Genomic DNA, 20,914 nt, shown 5'->3' with positions numbered 1-20,914 from the left:
CAACAATGTATAGCCAAGATCAGCTTTATTGTCAATACTACCATATCATCTCCTGTCTCACAATGTGCAAAACAAATATGTAAATTATAAATGGGGAAAAAAGAGAATAAAAATATGGGATACAAATTCAAAAATATGAATATTGATAAAGAAATATAAAAATGTATTAAACCCTATTATTATTGCAGTCTATATATAAAAATATGATGCATGCTAGGATGAGTATACCCTATACACAATACTGCAGTTTCTGTATTAAATCATATGCAGAATATAGGCACTGTGTCCCTGTCCAGGAGATACTTCTCATTTCCTAATGTGGAAAATTCTTCTGAATACTTTTGTAGGGCTGAGGCAGCTGAAGCAAGCACTAAACATAGAGCACTGGCATTTCCTTTAATGTAGGACAAATTGTGTTCTGGTTTGTGAACCTGAATCATAGCGAGGTGCTTTATATTGTAAGATAAAGAACCTACAATAAAAGAGAGGAAACCCCAACAAACATCCCCTTTGAGCAAGCGCTTGGCAACAATGGGAAGGAAAAACTCCCTTTAAATGGAACCTTGGCAGAACCAGACCTAGGTATGGGGCAGTCATGAGGAGAGGGAGGAAAAAGAAGAAACTATATAGGAGAGACAGACATTAATAATATGTAATGATTACATGCAGAGAGCTGTATAAACACAATGTGAAAAAGGTGAGTGAAGAAGAAATACTCTTTCTTACATGGGAATCCCCGGCAGCCTACACCTATTGCAGCATAACTAAGGGAGGATTCAGGGTCACCTGGTCCAGCCCTAACTATATGCTTTAGCAAAAAGGAAAGTTTGAAGCCTAATCTTGAAAGTAGAGATAGTGTCTGTCTCCTGAATCCAAACTGGAAGCTGGTTCCACAGAAGAGGGGCCTGAAAACTGAAGGCTCTGCCTCCCATTCTACTTTTAAATACTCTAGGAACAACAAGTAGGCCTGCAGAGCGAGAGCGAAGTGCTCTAATGGGGTGATATGGTACTACAAGGTCATTAAGATAAGATGGGGCCTGATTATTTAAGACCTTGTATGTGAGGAGCAGGATTTTGAATTCTGGATTTAACAGGAAGCCAAAACAGGAGAAATCTGCTCTCTCTTTCTAGTCCCTGTCAGGACTCTTGCTGCAGCATTTTGGATTAGCTGAAGGCTTTTCAGGGAGTTTTTAGGACTTCCTGATAATAATGAATTACAGTCGTCCAGCCTGGAAGTAATAAATGCATGAACTAGTTTTTCAGCGTCACTCTGAGACAGGATATTTCTAACTTTAGAGATGTTGCACAAATGGAAGAAAGCAGTCTTACATATTTGTTTAATATGTGCTTTGAAGGACATGTCCTGGTCAAAAATGACTCCAAGGTTCGTCACAGTGTTACTGGAGGCCAAGGTAATGCCATCCAGAGTAAGAATCTGGTTAGAGACCATATTTCTAAGCTTTTCAGGGCCGAGTACAATAACCTCAGTTTTATCTGAATTAAGAAGCAGAAAGTTAGCGGCCATCCAGGTCTTTATGTCTTTAAGACATTCCTGCAGTTTAACTCATTGGTGTGTGTTATCTGGCTTCATGGACAGATAGAGCTGGGTGTCATCTGCATAGCAGTGTAAATGTATGCTATGTCTTCTAATGATGCTGCCTAAGGGAAGCATGTATAATGTAAACAGAATTGGTCCTAGCACTGAACCCTGTGGAACTCCATAGTTAACCTCAGTGTGTGAAGAGGACTCTCCATTTACATGCACAAACTGGAGTCTATTAGATAGATATGATACAAACCACTGCAGCGCAGTACCTGTAATACCTACAGCATGTTCTAATCGCTCTAATAGGATATTATGGTCAACAGTATCGAACGCTGTATAAATAAAATTGAATTGAATTGAATACAAATGATTGTGATGTCACAATCGCAGAATAATACAATAACAATGTGCTGTAATTTCTTTATGTGAAGGGTTCGAAGGATTAGGATTCAGGATTTAACCAGAGACTATAAACCTGAAATCTGTGTAGGACAGCTGATCTGGACAAATGCATTATTTATTTCCTATAAGAGATCACAAGCTGTTCCAGTTCCTGTGTTACTGAGCAGATCCACGTTTCACTCTTTTTAAATAGCACATTGCAACATTTAACACTTTTATTTGTTACAGATTCAGCAGAGGGACGTCACTCACGGTGTGTTCCCTGCTGAGAAAAAGGCAGCTTGTTTCAGTTCGTTGCTACTGTTTGATGAAAATACCGGCGTTATTGAAGAATGATAGTTGTGGCTCACCTCTAGGCACAGGCTCTAAGTCATACAGTTTTGGCTCTGTGATAACAGTTTGAACCATCCAGTGCTGATTATGCATTCATAAACTCTTCTAGTAGCAACTTTCACAACCATAGTAGGCATACGGCATGTATGTAAAAGCAAACAGCACAGTAAATTGTGTGCCACAGACATTGCATTTCTCATTGACTCATTTATATAGTCTCCTCCTGAAAGTGAAACTCTTACAAATACAGGTACCATGAGGCCAGCAGCAAAAATACTCCAAAAATACTAGTTGTGACACTGAGCCTCTTTAAAGCGAGGTAGCTTTTTACTGCTTAAAGAAGGTTTTTGGGTGCCTCAGTAAATCTTGACCTAATTGTTCCTTTAAAATTCCAACCTTATTTTTTCACAGGCCGGCCTGTGTTTATATGACCTCTGTAGAACAACAAGGTTCAAACATGTGGCGAAGTCAGATGTGAGTTTTGTGGTCCATCTTCTGCACATTGTAATTTCAACAAGGTGGATATCCAGCATCACATTGTTAAGGAGACAAGTGTAAGGTAGTTCCAATTCTCAGTGCTCCGCTCTTCTCTTTCCTAAGCCCTTATCGATTTTCCTACCCATCAGAATTTGGGTAAGAGGTTAGGAAAGATAGGTGTTTTTGGAGCAATGATCAATTCCAGCTGTGCCTGGAAGCTGTCAATCAAAGAGGTCAGACATCTTCCACCAGGATCTATTTGGATGAGTTATCAGAAAATTCGCCAGCTGAGACTTACGAAGGGAGAAACAATCAATGTGTCTTTTTTTATTTCTATTTGTAAAATAAATATGCTTGTCGATTATGTAAAGTTAGCAATTTCATCATGAGTCTGCAGTGACTGATTTGCTTTTAGCCTCAGGTGGCCAGTGGACAAACTGCACTTCAGCGCTGCCTTCATTTTTCTCTATAGAGGTTTCCATGTAGTCACAAGTGTAAACAAACGTAAAAGACAAACCAGCCACTGGAATCTGAGAGCAGCAAGCTGCCACACTGTCACGTGACTCCGCCAAGTGAGAGCAAGAATGTATGATCTTAACTGATACAAATACATCTGCTATAGTCTTTATTAACCACTAATAAACCCAACTAACATTATAGTATAAACATAAACGTGGTAAATTAAACTGAGAATGTAAAATCCACCATTGATGGCTATTGATGTAGTTGCAACAGAGCTAAATCACACAGGATTTCAGGACTTGTTGGTCGCTACCACATTATTTATTATTCTTTATATGTATTTGTTAACAGGTTAGTTTTGGGGCTATTGCTGTAGTTGAGTTTGAGACTTTGTACTGGCCTGTCGTACTTGTCAGGTGTGACAAAGCAGTGTAATGAACTCACAGGGACACACGCGAGGTGAGAAGTTGAAGGCCGACCACGATGAGTTTCTGGCTCTGACTCAACCATCAACATCCGCTCACCCGCACGTTTTTATGGTGAAGGGCGTAGATATTATGCACAAGGACTGGGTGAGGGAGTGTCAGTAGAAAGATCAAACACTTTGTGGGTAGATGTGTGTATGTGTGTATCTAAGCGCAGGCCTGGCCAGCCGGTGCGAGTCACCGCCAGTAGCCATGTTTTATTCTTTTTCATGTTGCAGACATGCCTGCCACTCACTGTCAGAGTCAACCCACTCAAATAGCTTCAAAGGCTACTGTAAGCTTCACATCCACCATCAGTTGCTTCATTAGGTGAACACACACACACACACACAAACATGCAGTGCAACAGGGAGATCCAAAGGTTACTCTCTTCGGGTCTTTGGAAGGTCACTGTTTTTCTGGTGTATTGTGTCTGCTGGTTTATGTAAAATGTGTTAGACCTCATAGAGTCAGCTGACTTCTATTAAAATCAAACAGAGCAACATGTCAAGGTAAATAATGGTCTGTAAATAAGAACAGCAGCCAGGTGTTAGGTAGATGAATGTGCATTTAACTCCTTGTTTTAGGTTGAACATGTCAGCAAATCACTGGCTCGTTCAGCAGCAACAATACACAGAACAACTATAACATTTCAAGTGTCTTTAGGATCTCGTCTGCATTTAGCCCTCTCTGTGGTCTCTAATTTATATATAAATGACATTTGTGATGTGTCAGAAATGTTACATTTTGTTTTGTTTGCAGATGATACAAATTTTTATTGTGAAAGAATTGGCTAAAATTATGGTTGTTGAAATGAAAAAAATTAAAAAATGGTTTGATGTAAATGAGTTATTGCTGAATTTGGAAAAAACAAAGTTTATGATATTCGGAAACCGTGTAAAGGAGGAAGAGATAGTATTATCTATAGAGGGAGTGATAATTGAAAGAGTGACAGAATTCAGTTTTCTGGGTGTAATAGTGGACAAGTTACCATGGAAACCTCATACTGAACATGTTAAAAAAAAGATGGCTAAAAGTATTTATATCCTGGGTAATGTTAGATATATATTAGATTACAAGACAATGAGAATATTATATTTTTTATTGTTTCTACCCTATCTGAGCTATTGTGTTGAAGTATGGGGGAATACATACGTGACTAATATGAAACCATTATATTTATTACAGAAGAGAGCGCTTCGAATGATGCATAATGTTAAATATAGAGAACACACTAATAGTTTGTTTATAAATCGAAATTATTAAAACTAGAAGACATAGTGAAATTACAGACTTTAACTATTATGTTTAGGGCGAAAAATAAAACACTACCTCTCAAGTTACAAAGTTTATTTGTATTGTGTTCAGAAAATGGGGACGGCAGAAGGAAGTTTTATTTTAAGCTCGAACCACACAAAGGCAAATGTGTCCAACAGTCACAGGCATAAGAAACTGGAGTTCTCTCAGTGATCATCTTAAGTGTTATATAAATGTTTCTCAATTTAAAATCTGCTATAAGAATAAAATGATAAACCAATATGAAGAAGTTGAAAAGAATAGAATTTAATTGTAGAAAAATGATCCTTTTAGTTTGATATTTAGTGGTATTGCTCATTGTTGAGTATATTGTTCTGTTTGCTTTGTTTTGTTATGTGCAGAAAATTGTCATAGTGTAATTTTGGTTGCCTACTTGTATTATCACAGATAGGGGGCAGGTGTCAGTAAGAATTTATTCTTCTTCCTGCTCCTTTTCATGCATGGAAACAGTGCTACTTTATTTGAAAGGAAGGTTGTGTATGGGAATGCATTACTGCTGTACCATGTGTGAAACAAAAAATAAATAAATAAATACTAACTGCAAGGAGAAACATCCTTCTCTCTGGTAGTAAACTACACTACACTGCACTCCACTACAGTTTATATTATTGGACAAATTGTGATATAAAGCTAATCACGTGGAGTCTCAGAATAAAGATGCAGTCTGAAAGTGAGCAGAATAGGTCCCCTTTAAACTTGCATTTCATTAAAAACCTGCCAGCTGTGAATCTCTCACAGTTTCTGCCTTGTTTGCTTCTCTGTCAGATCCTGCGCATCTGTACAAGATACACCCCTGACCAGGACACCATGACCTTTTCAGATGGGCTGACCCTCAACCGGACGCAGATGCACAATGCTGGCTTCGGCCCGCTTACTGACTTGGTGTTCACTTTTGCCAACCAGCTCCTGCCCATTGAGATGGATGACACAGAAACAGGCCTCCTCAGCGCTATCTGTCTCATCTCTGGAGGTGAATAAAGGACAGAGCATCAGGCGTTTAGTGAGAATGGGAACCGTTGGTGTTGATTAGTGTTGGTACCAAAGAATGACGAGAAACTGACAACGTGTACCTCAAAAAATGAGGACACGAGGACACAAATTTTGAGCAGACCTCATCACATTTCTGTCGGTCCTCAGAGGGATTGTATGGTTACACCTGCTTGTGCTTGCTCAAAAGAAGGAATTACCCACAAATGTTATCTAAGCAATCAGATCTTGGCTGTAGTCACAACTATACTTAGATCGTTTTAGTCAAAAACCACGTGGTGATTGAGTGGATCCAGATGCAGGACTCAAACAGACTAGAACTCAAATCACAGCTTTATTTGCTAAATACAAATACAACTGAGCACATGAAGCGAAGTGAAACATTACAGGCTGCCAGACCAACAGGACCACACATAACATGCTGTTTGCAGCCTGATTGCATCATAGTCTAAAGACATACACTAAGCAGTTTATGGTGAAATGTTGGAGTACGTAAAGAAAATGATTCAGTCCACATTTAAACTCTGCCTGACTCGTATTCGTTCAGCACAGTTAGCCCGTATTGACTCCAGCTGAATGTAGTCTGAAAGTCAGCCACAGGTTTCTTTGAGTAAGGCAGCAACGATCAGACTGTCAAACACATGAAGGAAATTAGAGAGTAATAATGTTTCATTTACTGTATGTCCACCAAAAATCATGCTTCAGTTGTCTTAATCACTCCCACCCGCCATCAGCACTCAGATTTCATCACTGCTGGGTTTTCATTCAGAGCTCTATACGTATATACTCAACCCACAAGGTCTCGCTACATATTACAGGCTCTTGCATAACCCATGAAAGGCACAAGACACCTCTGATCGCATTTGTAATCACATATCTTGACTACAGTTTCCCCAGGTCTAGATCTGAGTGTAAACACTGCCACCTTATGACTGGTTTGTGAAGTACACATTACACCATCAGGTCATCAACATCCGTTCTCATTTTTATTTACATACCACGTAATCTCATCTTGTTTGCTCGCTAATGTTTCAGGTAACTGTAAATATTTCAAATGAGTTCCATCACATTACTCAAACACACAGAACCAAACAGCAACAAAATATCAACTAAAATCACTTTTGTTCAAACTAACAAACCTATTATAGAAGGTTAAAGGTTAAAGGTTAAAGATTCCTTGGCTGCACTGCAGGCACAGCGGTATCGTTAACTTACAGTGTCAGTAGAATACTGCACATGTTAAACTTTAGTTTTTTCTCTTTAATGAATTTGCAAGAATTGCAACACAGTGAGCAAACAAACAGTTCCACTGTTATTATGGGATTTTGAGGTGGAAATGAATTTAACCTATTTTGAAATAAGGCTGTAACATGACAAGAGGTGGAACAGGTGAAGCTCTCTGAATACTTTCCAGATACACTGTATCAACCAAACAAACAACAACAACAAAATATTATTATTGTTGAGTCAAACAAGTATTTGAACCCTCAAACAGAATACGATTGAGTACTTGGTGAGGCATTTCTTGTAGTTGTTCACCAGGTTTGCACTCATCTCAGGAGCGAGGAGTTGGTGAACTCTAAATCCTTTCTTGGCTGCCACTGGGCAACTTGAAGCTTCAATGACCAACACAGATTTTCTGTAGGACTGAGGTCTACAGACTGGTTGGGCCTCTCTAGACCTGCAAATAATTATTTCCCCCGCTGTATAGTGGAGGTAGGTGCACACATATGGACTACATCATATGCAGACGGTGTAATCTGAAAGACAGGAGACTGCAAGGTGATATGAAGAGTCAGCATCGAACAGTAGTCTGCAGGATAACTTTGGATGTCCGGAAAAGGACGCAAGTGAGAGCAAATGCTGAGTTGTTCTCTTTTATATTAAAGGGTTTTTTAACTTTGCAATTTAAGGTACACTGAGATCATTGCTGCTATTGAAAGACAACACTGAACCCGACTGAACAGCTCTGTTTGCAATGTTTTTCTTCTAAATCAAACCAAACTTCATCACATATAATCGCCTCAGTTTTGTCTATATCATATAAAACCAATATATGAATTTGTCCTAATTGAGCCTCAAGTCTGACGTGTTTTGTGCATCTGTCTGCGTATCAGATCGTCAGGATCTCGAGGAGCCCTCTAAAGTGGACCAGCTGCAGGAGCCACTGCTTGAAGCTCTCAAGATCTATGTGAGAAAGCGTCGGCCAAGTAAACCACACATGTTCCCCAAAACCCTGATGAAGATCACCGACCTGCGCAGTATCAGTGCTAAAGGTAGGGTGGACATTAGCGTACCGTGTGGTGATGATTGAGCTTACAATCAGCAAAGTGATGTTTTTAAAGTGCTGTGTGGTGACAGCTACAGGAAGGCATTATTAGTACCACTGTAGTTAAATAAATATCTGCTATATCCCCAAAGATCATTTATTATTAGCTGAAAATTAGCTGGAAATAAAAGTGGTTTTAAATAAAACATCATGAAAACACTTCAGGACACATAAAACTCTGAAAAGTAAAAAGAATAGAAGATTCCCCATATTACTGCTGCACATGTTTAAGGTTGAGCTGCTTTACTTTCATATAAATTTATTTGAATATGAAGTATTTGCTGAATAATGCATATGCTGTTTCATGTCCAGCCTACATCTTATGTATATTAAAATATAATAATAATAAAACAAATTCAACCTAATTAAAAGGCTTGAGCCGAAATGGTTAACGGTCCAAAGGTAGGTTATTAACTGATTGCTCACTCTCCATCTCTTCATCACTAAGGTGGTTCAGGCTTTGTTGTTGTTTTGGAGACAATGATGATTAAAGCTGGGTTGAGGTGCTGTTACACGACACAGCTTTGATAGTAGCTCTTTGGAAAGTTTTGAAATCCTTTGGTGGAAAGATATAAAGATATATACAGCTTACAGTAGGGGAAATAATTATTTGATCCCATGCTGATTTTTCTAAAAGACTGAGGTCTGGACACTGGGTAGGCCTCTCCACACCTCCAAATAATTATTTCTCCCACTGTGCAAGAGTGGAGGAATGTGCACACATGTGAAGCATCGGCTAGTCGTCTCCAGGATCACGTTGGACGTCGAAGAGGAAGCAGAGGATTGTCTAATATTGTGATGTCTTTATCTTTCAGTATAAACTGCACTGAGATGAGCTTTTGTGAATTGCTGCCATTTAAAAATAAAATTGAACTGAATTAAACATAATGATGAAATGCTGCAAATAACTATATTTTAGGAAATTGTAAACATGTTTGTGAACATCTTTTTATTTTGCATATACACGACAAAAATAACAGATTTCTTCTATATTGGCTTTTCTTCCTGTTAAATCCAGGATCTAATTTAAAATCCTCCTCAACAATCTGGCCCCATCTTATGATGCTCGTAGTACCATAGCGTCCCAATAGAGCACTTTATTCTCTTCTGCTGGCTTACTTGTAGACTATAGGGTCTTTAAAGGAAAAGGAAAAGCTGATCCTTCAGTTTTCAGGCCCCTCTTCTGTGGAACAGCTCCCAGTTTGGATTCAGGAGACAGACACTATCTCTATTTTTAAGATTTAAAACTTTCTTTTGTGCTAAAGCATGTAGTTAGGGCTGATCAGGTGACCACGAGTCCTCCCTTAGTTATGCTGCAGTATGCTTATGCTGCTAGTGGCCTGCCATGATGCACTGAGTACTTCTTCACTCACCCTTTTTACTCACTATGTGTTTTTTTGTTATTTCTCCCTCCCCTCACTCCCAAATAGTCACGACAGATAGCTGCTCTGCTTCTGCTCAGGTTTTATTTTGGCCAAAGGGGAGTTTTTCCTTCCCACTGTTGCCAAGTGCTTGCTCAAAGGAATCATTTATTGGGGGTTTCTCTCTACTATTGTTGTGTCTTTATTGTACAATATAAAGTGCCTTGAGGCAACTGCTGTTGTCATTTGGCGCTGAATAAATAAAATAAAACTGAACAGGACTAAATTGAAACAGCTAACCATCCAATTTTATATCTTCAAGCTTTTTCAAGCATATATACAAAACAGAGCACACACACAGGAAGGAAAATACTATCTTCTACTACAACAGGTGCTCAAAAAGCAGTGGGAAGAAGTAACACTTATGCACTCCCACCCCTCCACATGCTTCACAGAACTGTGCACCTACCCTTGTCTGCCAGAAGGATGATGATGTTGTTTTATTACTAAGTGATGTCAGTGCCTTCGTTCATCCAACAGATGCCCCCCGCACCTGTTGGATGCTGGGGGCTTTGCATTACTGCAACAGGCTGAAAATTTCACCCGTAGTTGCTCTGTTTCCACGTCTGCAATGTTCCATCCATCCACCCATCCACCACCTCCTCCAGCTTATCCGGGGGAACACCAAGGCGTTCCCAGGCCAGCCGAGAGATATAATCTCTCCAGCGTGTCCTGGGTCTGCCCCGGGGCCTCCTCCCGGTGGGACATGCCCGGAACACCTCACGCAGGAGGCGCCCAGGAGGCATCCTTGTCAGATGCCCGAACCACCTCAGCTGGCTCCTTTCGATGTGGAGGAGCAGCGGCTCTACTCTGAGCCCCTCCCGGATGGCTGAACTTCTCACCCTTAGGAGGAAGCTCATTTCCGCCGCTTGTATTCGCGATCTCGTTCTTTCGCTCACTACCCACAGCTCAGCACAGCATTGGTGAGGGTAGGGACGTAGATCGACTGTTAAATTGAGAGCTTCGCTTTTACACTCAGCTCTCTCTTCACCACGACAGACAGACAGTGATCGGGCGTACAGCATCCGATCACTGCAGCCGAAGCAAGTCTCTGTTGGATCTGCTCCTCTTTAGATTTTAGCACATCGATGGTAAAATTTGTTTGTTTCACTCATTCATTGAGCAGCTGGTGCTGTGCCTCCTGGAGGATTTTAGTTGTAACAGCAAGGGCCAAACTGTCTTGAGCTATCAGAGTGCGTGCATGGCAGAAGAATCCACAGCCACTTCCAGGACAGCGGCGACATGTGGCGCATATGGCAGGGCATCCAGGCCATCACCAACTACAGGAAGACAACACCTGCCTGTGATGGTGACGCCTCCCTACCAGATGCGTTGAACAACTTCTATGCACGCTTTGACCCTCAGAATGATGTGTTGGTAAGGAAGTCCACCCCCCTCACAAAAACCAGGTTCTGTGTCTGACCTCTGCTGATGTGAGGAAAAATCTTCGCAGAGTTAACCCACGGAAAGTTGCTGGTCCAGATAACATCCCTGGGAGAGTGCTCAGAGAATGTGCAGACCAGCTGACAGCTGTCCTCACAGACATCTTCTGTTGTCCCAACGTGCCTCAAGGCCACCACCATCGTTCCCGTGCCAAAGTCCCCAGTGTCCTGCTTCAATGACTACTGCCCCGTTACACTCACGCCCATCATAATGAAGTCAAGACGCTCATCATGAGGCACATTAAGACCCTGCTGCCATCCACACTGGACCCACTGCAGTTCGCTTATCGGCCCAACCGATCAACTGACGACACCATCGCCACCACCTTACTTCTCGCCCTCACCCACCTGGACAATAAGGACACGTTTGTATGAATGCCATTCATAGACTTCAGTTCAGCATTCAACACAATCATTCCTCAGCACCTGATTGGAAAACTGAGCCTATTGAGCCTGAACACCTCCCTCTGCAACTGGATCCTGGACTTTCTGACGGAGAGACCTCAGACAGTCTGAATCGGCAACAGCATCTCCAACCACACTGAGCACTGGAGCCTCTCAAGGCTGTGTGCTCAGCCCACTGCTGTTCACTGTGCTGACTCACGACTGTGCAGCAATGCACAGTTTGATCCACATCATCAAGTTCGCCAATGACACGACTGTGTTGGGTCTCAACAGCAAGAACGACGAGTCAGCATACGGAGAGGACGCACAACAGACTGGTGTAGAGTCAACAACCTGTCTCTGAACGTGGACAAAACAAAAGACAGGATTGTTGACTTCATGAGAGCACAGAGAGATCACTGTCCACTTAACATCAATGGATCCTCTGTGGAGGTCGTCAAGTGCACCAAATTCCTTGGTGTCCACCTGGCAAAGAACCTCTCCTGGTCCCTCAAAACCAGCTCCATAACTAAGAAGGCCCAACAGCATCTCTACTTCCTGAGGAAGCTGAGAAAAGCCCATCTCCCACCATCCATTCTTACCACCTTCTACAGAGGGACTATTGAGAGCATCCCGAGCAGCTGCATCACTGTCTGGTATGGTAACTGCACCGTATTGGATTGCAATACCCTACAAGCCACCAGCGTTGTACACACACCCCTCAAACACACTCTTCACCCTGCTGCCTTCTGGAAAGAACTACCGGAGCATCCGGGCCCTCAATGCCAGACTGTGGAAGAGTTTCTTCCCCCAGGCCATCAGACTCCTGAACACTCAGTGACTGGACTGACACACTCATACCTTCATACACGTCACTACCAAGCACTTACCTGCAGTATCTCATACACACACACACACACCTTCAGACACCAAGTTACTTTATGCACAATACTCAGTATTTTGCACATTTCCATTGCTTGTGTCTGTATCATTCTGTTCTGTTTAGTGTTGCACTGTCTTGTCTTGTTTTCTTGCAATTTTTGAACTTCACACTCTACGTAGTCCTGTGTTTGTCCGTTATATGTCATATGTAGCACCAGGGTCTCGGAGGAACGTTGTCTCTTTTCACTCTGTGCTGTACTACTGCACATCCCTGAAATGACAATAAAGCCACTCTTTTTTTGGCCATCACAAGGGATTTTTGACTCATGATAAAAAAGAAAAATGTTCACAAACAACCAAATTATCCATTCATCCAGTGCATCTTCAAGGTTTTTAATAGATATGTTTAGGCCTTTAAAAGGAAAAGACAAAAAGCCAGTATTGACCCCTCAGTGAGGTGAAGTAGTCCTACAGCACGTTTCCACCGCTGTGCTTGACTGTGGGGATGGTGTTCTTTGTGTATTTGTACAGCGGGTCAAGTTGATGGCAGAGAGCTTGACTTTGGTTTCATCTGACCGGAAGCCTTCTCTGAATCATTTAGATGTTCACTGTGTCCAGTGTTGGGGAGTAACAGAGTACATGTACCGGCGTTACGTATTTAAAATACAAAATATGAGTAACTGTATTCCGTTACAGTTACTGTATGTCCAACAGCAGCCTTTCAACGCCTCTCTCTGTCTCTCGCTAGCAAAGTTGACCCAGACAACAAAGTAAAACTAGTTTTCGGCTACGAGCCCGACACGAACCCGACGTATTAGCCAGAGGTCCCTTTACTACGGTTCGGAGCCGCGGACCTGTTTTATATACGCGCTGAATAGTTTTCTATACGAGATGACTGCAAAAAGTGCAGCCTTACCTAATGTGCACCTACTGTTACTCATATATATTAAGATTTAAACATCTAGCTGGTGTTGGTGTGGAGAGTAACCTTCAGTAATAAATCACACAGCAATAGCACATTCATGTAGTTGTAAAAAGCATGATAATATATTAAGTAATCCAAAGTATTCAAAATACGTTACAAAATACATCAGGTGTTGTTGGTGACTGTGGTTCCAACTGCCTTCAGATCATTAACAAGCTCCAACTGTGTAGTTTTGGGCTAGTCCACCACCTTTCGCCCCATGAAGTGAGATCCTGCATGGAGCTCCAGACCAACAGCATTTTGTATTTCTGCTATTTCTATTTTAATCAGGAATTGTGGGAATGGGTCACTTAATACTGACATTTTTAATGTGTTGAGCTTCTGAAGTGCTGATATTTCGAAACACTGTGTCACGTGACCATGGCTAAGTAAGGTTTAGTGCACAAGCATTTACAGTTAACACTCACCTTTTCACTGAGCTTAGTGATTGTTTAGTAGCCCATTCCAACTTTGTGCAGGTTTCCTTGTCCCTGATTGATTGATTGATTGATTGATTGATTGATTGATTGATTGATTGATTGATTGATTGATTGATTGATTGATTGATGCCATAAGATTGGGGCATCAATCAGTCTTGGTTTCAATGGGATTATTTATTTATCAGTCAATTACATGCAAGTCAATTTATAACTTTTATGCAGCGTGACCCAGATGGGATCTGCGGGTCTTACCTGGGGTCTACTTCCTGTAGGACATGCCTGGCTAGTAGAGGCCAGGAGGCAACCACCTCAGCTGGCTCCTTTCTATGTGGAGGCTCAGCAGCTATACTCTGAACCCCCCACACGACTGAACTCCTCACACTATTAATAAGGGAGAGCCCATCCACCCATTGGAGAAAGCTAATTTCAGCTGCTTATATCAGCGATCTCATTCTTTCACCTTTAGAGAACGATAGCAGTGTTAACATGATGTTCAGGCCTGGATTAATAGATTTATGGCGTTTCCTAACATAGATGCTCTATCTGGTAGCAAATGGCTGCATAACATTTATGAAACAACAATCTACCAGCATCGGCATCAGTTACAATGTAAAACCATCAGATTAAACGACTCGTGCATAACAGCAACAATCAGTCGACTACTTGTGCACATCCCTACTGCTAGTATTTTAGGTATTATATGGTTTATATTGAGAAAAGGACTATAGATGTTAAGGATTTATATTCCAGTTTCAAAACTGTTTTTCTCCTACCGTGGTCTTGCAGGAGCAGAGCGAGTCATCTCTCTAAAAATGGAGATCCCAGGTTCCATGCCACCGCTAATCCAGGAGATGCTGGAGAACTCAGAGGGCCAAGATAGCCAGAGCAGCAGCAGTACTTCAGCTGAGGTGGGGCCCAGACTCAACAGCAAGGGAAGTCGCAGCAAGGATGCTGCTACTGTGGAATCCCCTAATTCCTCAGACAACGAGGAGGGTGCTGCCACACCACCCAGAATCGAGCCCTAGGAGGCACCCCGGGAAACTCTCTGGCATTACTTTGCTCAAAAACATGGGCAAGATGTACATCCCTTAAAATCTACCTAACCTGACTCCTAAGCTTGATATTCCATTTTACGTCCATTTTGTCCCTATTTTTCTCTCCAATTTCCCCAAAATTCTTTCATTGAAAAGAATATAACACAGAGGTCTCAAAGGATCCCTGCTTTGTGTACATTTCTGAATCGAGCTCTTATTTGACATGCCTCTGGGACTGTGACAGGAAGGGCATCGCTCTCACAAACCAGCAGAGATAATACTCCTCAGGTCTCCTGTGTAAATTCGTATCTGCATGACGGGAGTTTGATAAGTGTTTTCTCTGGTTCGCTCGGTCTTTCTCTGTCATCTGTTTTCTTCTCTTGTATCGTTGTCACATATGCATTGTACATATCATTGAATGGTTAGGTCTCTGTTTCTAAGATGAATTTTGTGGTGCTTTATTCATTGTCTCTGAGGTGACACATCGAGGATTAAAGCGGGGCTCATTTTAGGTCCTTCAAAAGGTTATCTAGAAGGTTACAGCATATAGACATCATGGAAGTCTAATATTTTATATTTCTTATTATATTTAAAACGTTTTATCTTTTATAACCGTTTTGGGTTCACATTTCTCCGTGAATAAGTGTACATCCAGACGTCGAGTTTGTTCGTTTGTTTCCTCGAAGGAGGAAAGCACAAGAGCAGAAGCCTGGAGATACACGCTGATCAGATCGGTCATGTCTCTTCTGCTTCAACCTTCCAGGTAAACTGCTGAGACCTAATGTAGAAGGTTAGATTGAGAATGCACCAGTCTATGAAATCAACTCATTTTGTGGCTCTTGTCAGAACTGATTGGGGAAATTAGGCTGATGACAGATACCAGAGGTTTGATCACATAAGATCCTTTTCCCTGTTACAGTATACTTCAGGTTTACCAAGATTCTCTTTTATTGTTTGCACTTTGGAACTGGGAGAGAATAACTGGAAAACGTGGAAAAAGATTCCATGTGTTCTCGCCATCTGTTTCCACAGTGTCAGATTAGCCTTCTGTGTAGAACAGAGAGGTAGTTCCTGGCTTTAACTGAGTCTATGGCTGCAGTTCCACCTCAGATACTTCAACAAGATACCAGGAACATTTGAAGAAAGTCAGTCCGGGCAGAATCTATCACAGATTATTTTATTTTGGTGTTAACTTGTACTCACTGATGAAATCTGAGAATACAAAGAATTACTGTCATTAAGTTATGCTTTAAATAACTAGCTTTGTTGCTAACTTTATTTGGAGCTAAAGCTGAAAGTTAGCACAGTCGAAATGTTGGCAGTGACCTTTCATTGCATAGGAAAGCTACACAAACTACTTGCTTAACTGGACTTTAGTTGTGGATGATAATGTTACTTCTAATTTTAATGTAATTCCTGCGTCTGACCACTTATTTTAAGTCAGGTGTTAGCAGGTAACTTGGTGATTGAAATAGGATAGAATACCTGCTTTATTGTCATAAAATAAGCTAATAAGAACCACAGTGCAAAACAAGCTAATAAGACTTCCAATGTCTCTTGCCAGTCCCTGTTTTCCCCGTCAGCAAGCTGTGCTAACATTTGTGCTTAACCCTCCTGTTTGATTCCAGCCTACATTAGCTTAGCAGCGATGAATGATTGAATGTCAGCCTAATCAGTGACTCCAGTGCTAGCAACATGCACTGCCAAGTGTGCGTGCATCTATTATGGCCTTATGAGAAGAGCTCCATAACCTCTTTTTCTGTCCCTTGCTTGAATCAGTGACACACGGGGGTAATGCTATACACACGACAACTGTACACTAATGTAAAAAGCACACAGTGGGGTGAATTGTGGAAAGACCCCAAACACTGACCGAGCTCTTTACATTGATAGACTTTCATCCCTCTTAAGTCAGCAGAGTAAAGACAATTGATCCAATATTAATCTCACTGACTGTGAACATAAACATGGTGAAGCTTTGATGAGTAGCTGTAACTATATAACTAAACAAAACGACGATTAAATGGCCTGTATTTGTATAGCGCTTTACTAGTCCCTAAGGACACCAAAGCGCTTTACATATCCAGTCATCCACCCATTCACACACACATTCACACACTGGTGATGGCAGCTACATTGTAGCCACAGCCACCCTGGGGCGCACTGACAGAGGCGAGGCTGCCGGACACTGGCGCCACCGGGCCCTCTGACCACCACCAGTAGGCAACGGGTGTCTTGCCCAAGGACACAACGACCGAGACTGTCGGAGCCGGGGCTCGAACCGGCAACCTTCCGATTACAAGGAAAACTCCCAACTCTTGAGCCACGATCGCCCCACAAACACAAACACAGCACAATGTTCAACTTTAAAACAATTAAGTACAAAAAGTATATAACAATTTTTTAAAGAAAAAGATGTGTTTCTTCATTTCAAAGAGGATGCAGTAAAGATGGAAAGACTTTTTTGTTTTAGTTTCAGCAGTAAATACAGTTTACAGGCAGAGTTTTGTGCTAGCAGGCAAAATTCATGCAGAAAATCAAGTTTCAGGTTTGATTTAAATAACTCTGCATTGATCATTTTGAAACCAGATTTTACATCTAGACTGTAATTAAATATTATTATTATTATTAATAATAAATTATTTCAAGTCAAACAGGTTTAAATAAAGCTTTAAGTTTGCATTGAGCTGAGCAGTTAATTTGTCACATTCTGAATAAAAGCACGCAGAGCTTCACAGTTCTTGCTTTGACACGCGACATGAAGTTTTTCCTGATCAGCGCACAGACGCTGCACACGCTGCATCTTATCTAACATGGGTTCGATAACGTGGAACCTTTGGGGCTAACTTTTCAGTTTGGGGCAATAGCAGTTTCTGCTTTCTTGTTGATAGCAAAGTGAGAGCAGCAATACCATCCTTGTGTCTTTTCGTTAATGAAACTAGAGCCTTAAGTACAATAACTGAGTTTACCATGAAGACAGAAGTGTGTCTTACAACAAACCTCATTCATTATAACATTAAATTTGCCTTCTTTAGACAGACTGAATCTTGAGAGACACCAGTTAGTTCATTATAGCCGGGCTCCTTTCACACAGCATGGGACTGAGTGCCGCCTGTTTCAGTTGGAAACATTATTCGAGCAACAAGTGTAAGAATTCTATAAAAAGTATAACAGTCATAACAAATAAGACGTTAAAATGATTACACTGTGAAAATGATGGTAAATGTGTTCAGTACAGGTTACTCAGTCTGTTCAAGTCTCATACGATTCTGCAGTCCGGTGAAGAAGACCTGCAGTCACATGATTTGTCAGACGATATGTGGACAGCTCTCTGTGATCTGTTTTCTATTACATTGAGACAAAAATGAAAATAATACTTCTTCATTTTCTGTATTACCAACTGAATTCTTGATTCCTTTGGTAAAGTGACTCAAAGGTATGAAAGTGTAGCACAGCAGGTTACACTGTGAAAGTGTGTGACAGCTATGCTGGTCCACAGAGCAACATTTATCTTGTATTCATAATCAATACTGTCAGATTGTAACATTCTTGTGTTTGGAGGAGCAAACTTTGGTAGTTCGTGTCCCTGCTGTCAGCACGCCAACTCATTCCAGGTGCAGTTTGAAGCATGAATCCTTTTTCATGTCACTGCATCCTGTGAACTTACATTTCAAATGCATAGCACATGAAACATGCTTAAAATGGTGTGTGTGTGTGTGTGTGTGTGTGTGATGACAGATTACTACGCGAGCAAACACAAAACAAAGTCCCCAAAAAACACTCACACAAGGCTAAAGTGATGTCCACTGTGGGCGAGTACAGCTGTTGCATGCGTTGTCATTGCTCTTATTGAAGCGTCAGCTGACAATGACATTTAAAAAGATCGACTCAACATCAGCTGTCATGTGTTTTTGGTACTGCACAACAAAAGGACTCAAAATCACTCCCTATTGTACATTTTACACTCCCACAGTTTATTGAAGGCTCACATCAGATTAAAATAATGAATTCTCAGTGGACTGATTTGGATTAGGTGAACTGTGACGCCACACTCTCGCTCAGCATACATGGATGACATTTGTCCCAAAAAAAGGCTCCAAAGTTCAGAACAGGTTTCCACGTGTGGAACATGTGGCAGCACATCTGGAACTCTTAATGTGTGACTTTGATCGGAAACAGAAAAAGCAGCACTTAAGGGGACAGGTTCTAAAAATCTAGATTCTATCACTGCAAATACATATCATACCTGAGCTGTTGTTTGTGTGCTTGGATGTGAGTGACGTGTTGGCGTCTGACAGAAGAATGATGTGCAGTATTAGGGAATTTTATCTTAATGTAACATAGGACTTGTTCTCCTGTGGTTCTCTCTCTGACGTGCTCTCCTGGTGAGAGACTTTTTTTATTTTGACATGAAAAGTCCTCACAGCTGAAGAATGTCCACATCCTGTCCTGAAGCATCGACGAGCCCTCGGGATCCTGGATGCAGCAGGGACTGTTCTCTGTTCCTTTTAGGAAAGAACCTCACCGTGCTGAATTACTTATTAGTCTCCACTGAATGTCGTACCGATGTAACTGTACTCTACTATCTAGCTCACTGCAGAGATGTTATATAAATGCTGTGTGCTTTGCATTCCAGTCGGCAGCTCTGTGGAAACGACGCTCTGTGTTTGTGCTTGGAAATGTAAACTCCCACTGAGACAGGAGGAAAATGCAACACGCGTGTCATTTAGGACAAATGGGACAAATGCCAACCGAGTCACCTCAACTCTCGATGTTTGATGTCTGTTTGTGTTCATGTCAAACAGCAGAGCTCCATCTGCCATTCCTCAGCCAGGGAGCCAGCTAGCTGTCATCAATCAATCGAATCAATCATCTGACAGCTACTTGGTTCACAGGTGAGGTACGAACTTGAGTTCGACTGATATGGGAAGACTAAGCAGCACTGGCCAGTATTCTGTACCAACAATCAGTTCAAGTTCAAACGGACCTTTACAGACACTCAACGATGATCTGTCCCCTGCTAGGAAGTTAACCCTGTACATACTCCAGGTCACCGTGACGTAGTGAGGCTTAGGGGCGGGATCTCTCTCTCTGTGCTTAATTTCATCTAATTTATTTATTTTAACTTATTGTTTTTTGTTTCCTCTTTGACTTTATTTGGAAGATAGGTTTCTGAAAATGTACTTGGTTTGCATGAGGTTAGAATACAATCCAACCTGTACACTGACCATGAGAGGGCCACTGGTGATCTGATAGATCACGATTGGTTAGTCACGAGGAGCTGATTTACAGATGTACAGAGTACATTTACAGATTTACTTTCTTGTTGTGAATAAAACCCAGACAGGAGTCTAAAAACTCCACGAGTGCCCGAGTATCAGTCTAACCCAAGATGAAGCTAATCAGGAGCCAGAAATCATGACTGTGAACTTCACCATCAGCCATATAACAGTAGGTCTGTGGTGTTTGTCTGCCAGGAACCCCTCCAGGACAGACGAGTTCACCACCTTTCCCATCAGACAATAGACGATATGCAGTCTTGTATATTTGTGTTAATATGAGACGATATGCTCAGTTTACTGTGGGATGTGTTGTACATTTATCCAGCCTGTGCTGCAGGCTGAAGGCGACCATGGAAAGTTTTGAGATTTAAGCTTTGATTGGTTTCCATTTCCCATCATAAATATTGTCTTTGTACATTAACATATACTTTTTATGTTCATATACTGTTTAACTTTACCATGAACTGTCCTGGCAAAGTAATAAAATATATTTATTTTAAACACTGGTGTGTGCAGATGCTTGAAGGACAAAGATGAAGCAAGCCTCGTATTACTCATTTAAAAACATTATTTAATACTTTTCCTGTTCTGAGTCCCTCTCATTGTCGTATAAACCAGTCCACACTGAACTGTGTGCACTGGAGACAATTTAAAATGAGCAGGCACTGAGATGTGTTAGCGTCAGTGTAAACTGACATCAGCAGTTTGTCTTCTTACGCAGCGGCTCAGTAATAAAAGAATGAAACCA

The 20,914-nt window shown here is 41.3% G+C and overlaps 1 protein-coding gene across 2 annotated transcripts in view; it reads left to right on the top strand.

The window, feature by feature from the left end:
- Window positions 1-20,669, top strand: part of LOC146683794 (retinoic acid receptor beta-like) — a 165,191-nt gene extending 144,522 nt beyond the window's left edge. For both annotated transcript variants that reach the window (XM_085447045.1, XM_085447044.1), the window contains exons 6-8: window positions 5,767-5,971; window positions 8,106-8,264; window positions 14,637-20,669. In XM_085447045.1, the coding sequence (XP_085303171.1) occupies window positions 5,767-5,971; window positions 8,106-8,264; window positions 14,637-14,875 (603 nt within the window). In that variant the 3' untranslated portion in view covers window positions 14,876-20,669. The remainder of the gene's footprint in view (window positions 1-5,766; window positions 5,972-8,105; window positions 8,265-14,636) is intronic.
- The last annotated feature ends 245 nt before the right edge of the window (window positions 20,670-20,914 follow it).

Source organism: Copadichromis virginalis, linkage group LG22 (assembly GCF_057382275.1).
Source record: "Copadichromis virginalis isolate Kocher_CV1m ecotype Utaka linkage group LG22, C_Virginalis_male_GT1.1, whole genome shotgun sequence".
NCBI lineage: Eukaryota > Metazoa > Chordata > Actinopteri > Cichliformes > Cichlidae > Copadichromis > Copadichromis virginalis.
The sequence above is the reverse complement of the archived record's forward strand: the minus strand, read 5'-3'. Positions and strand labels throughout refer to the sequence as shown.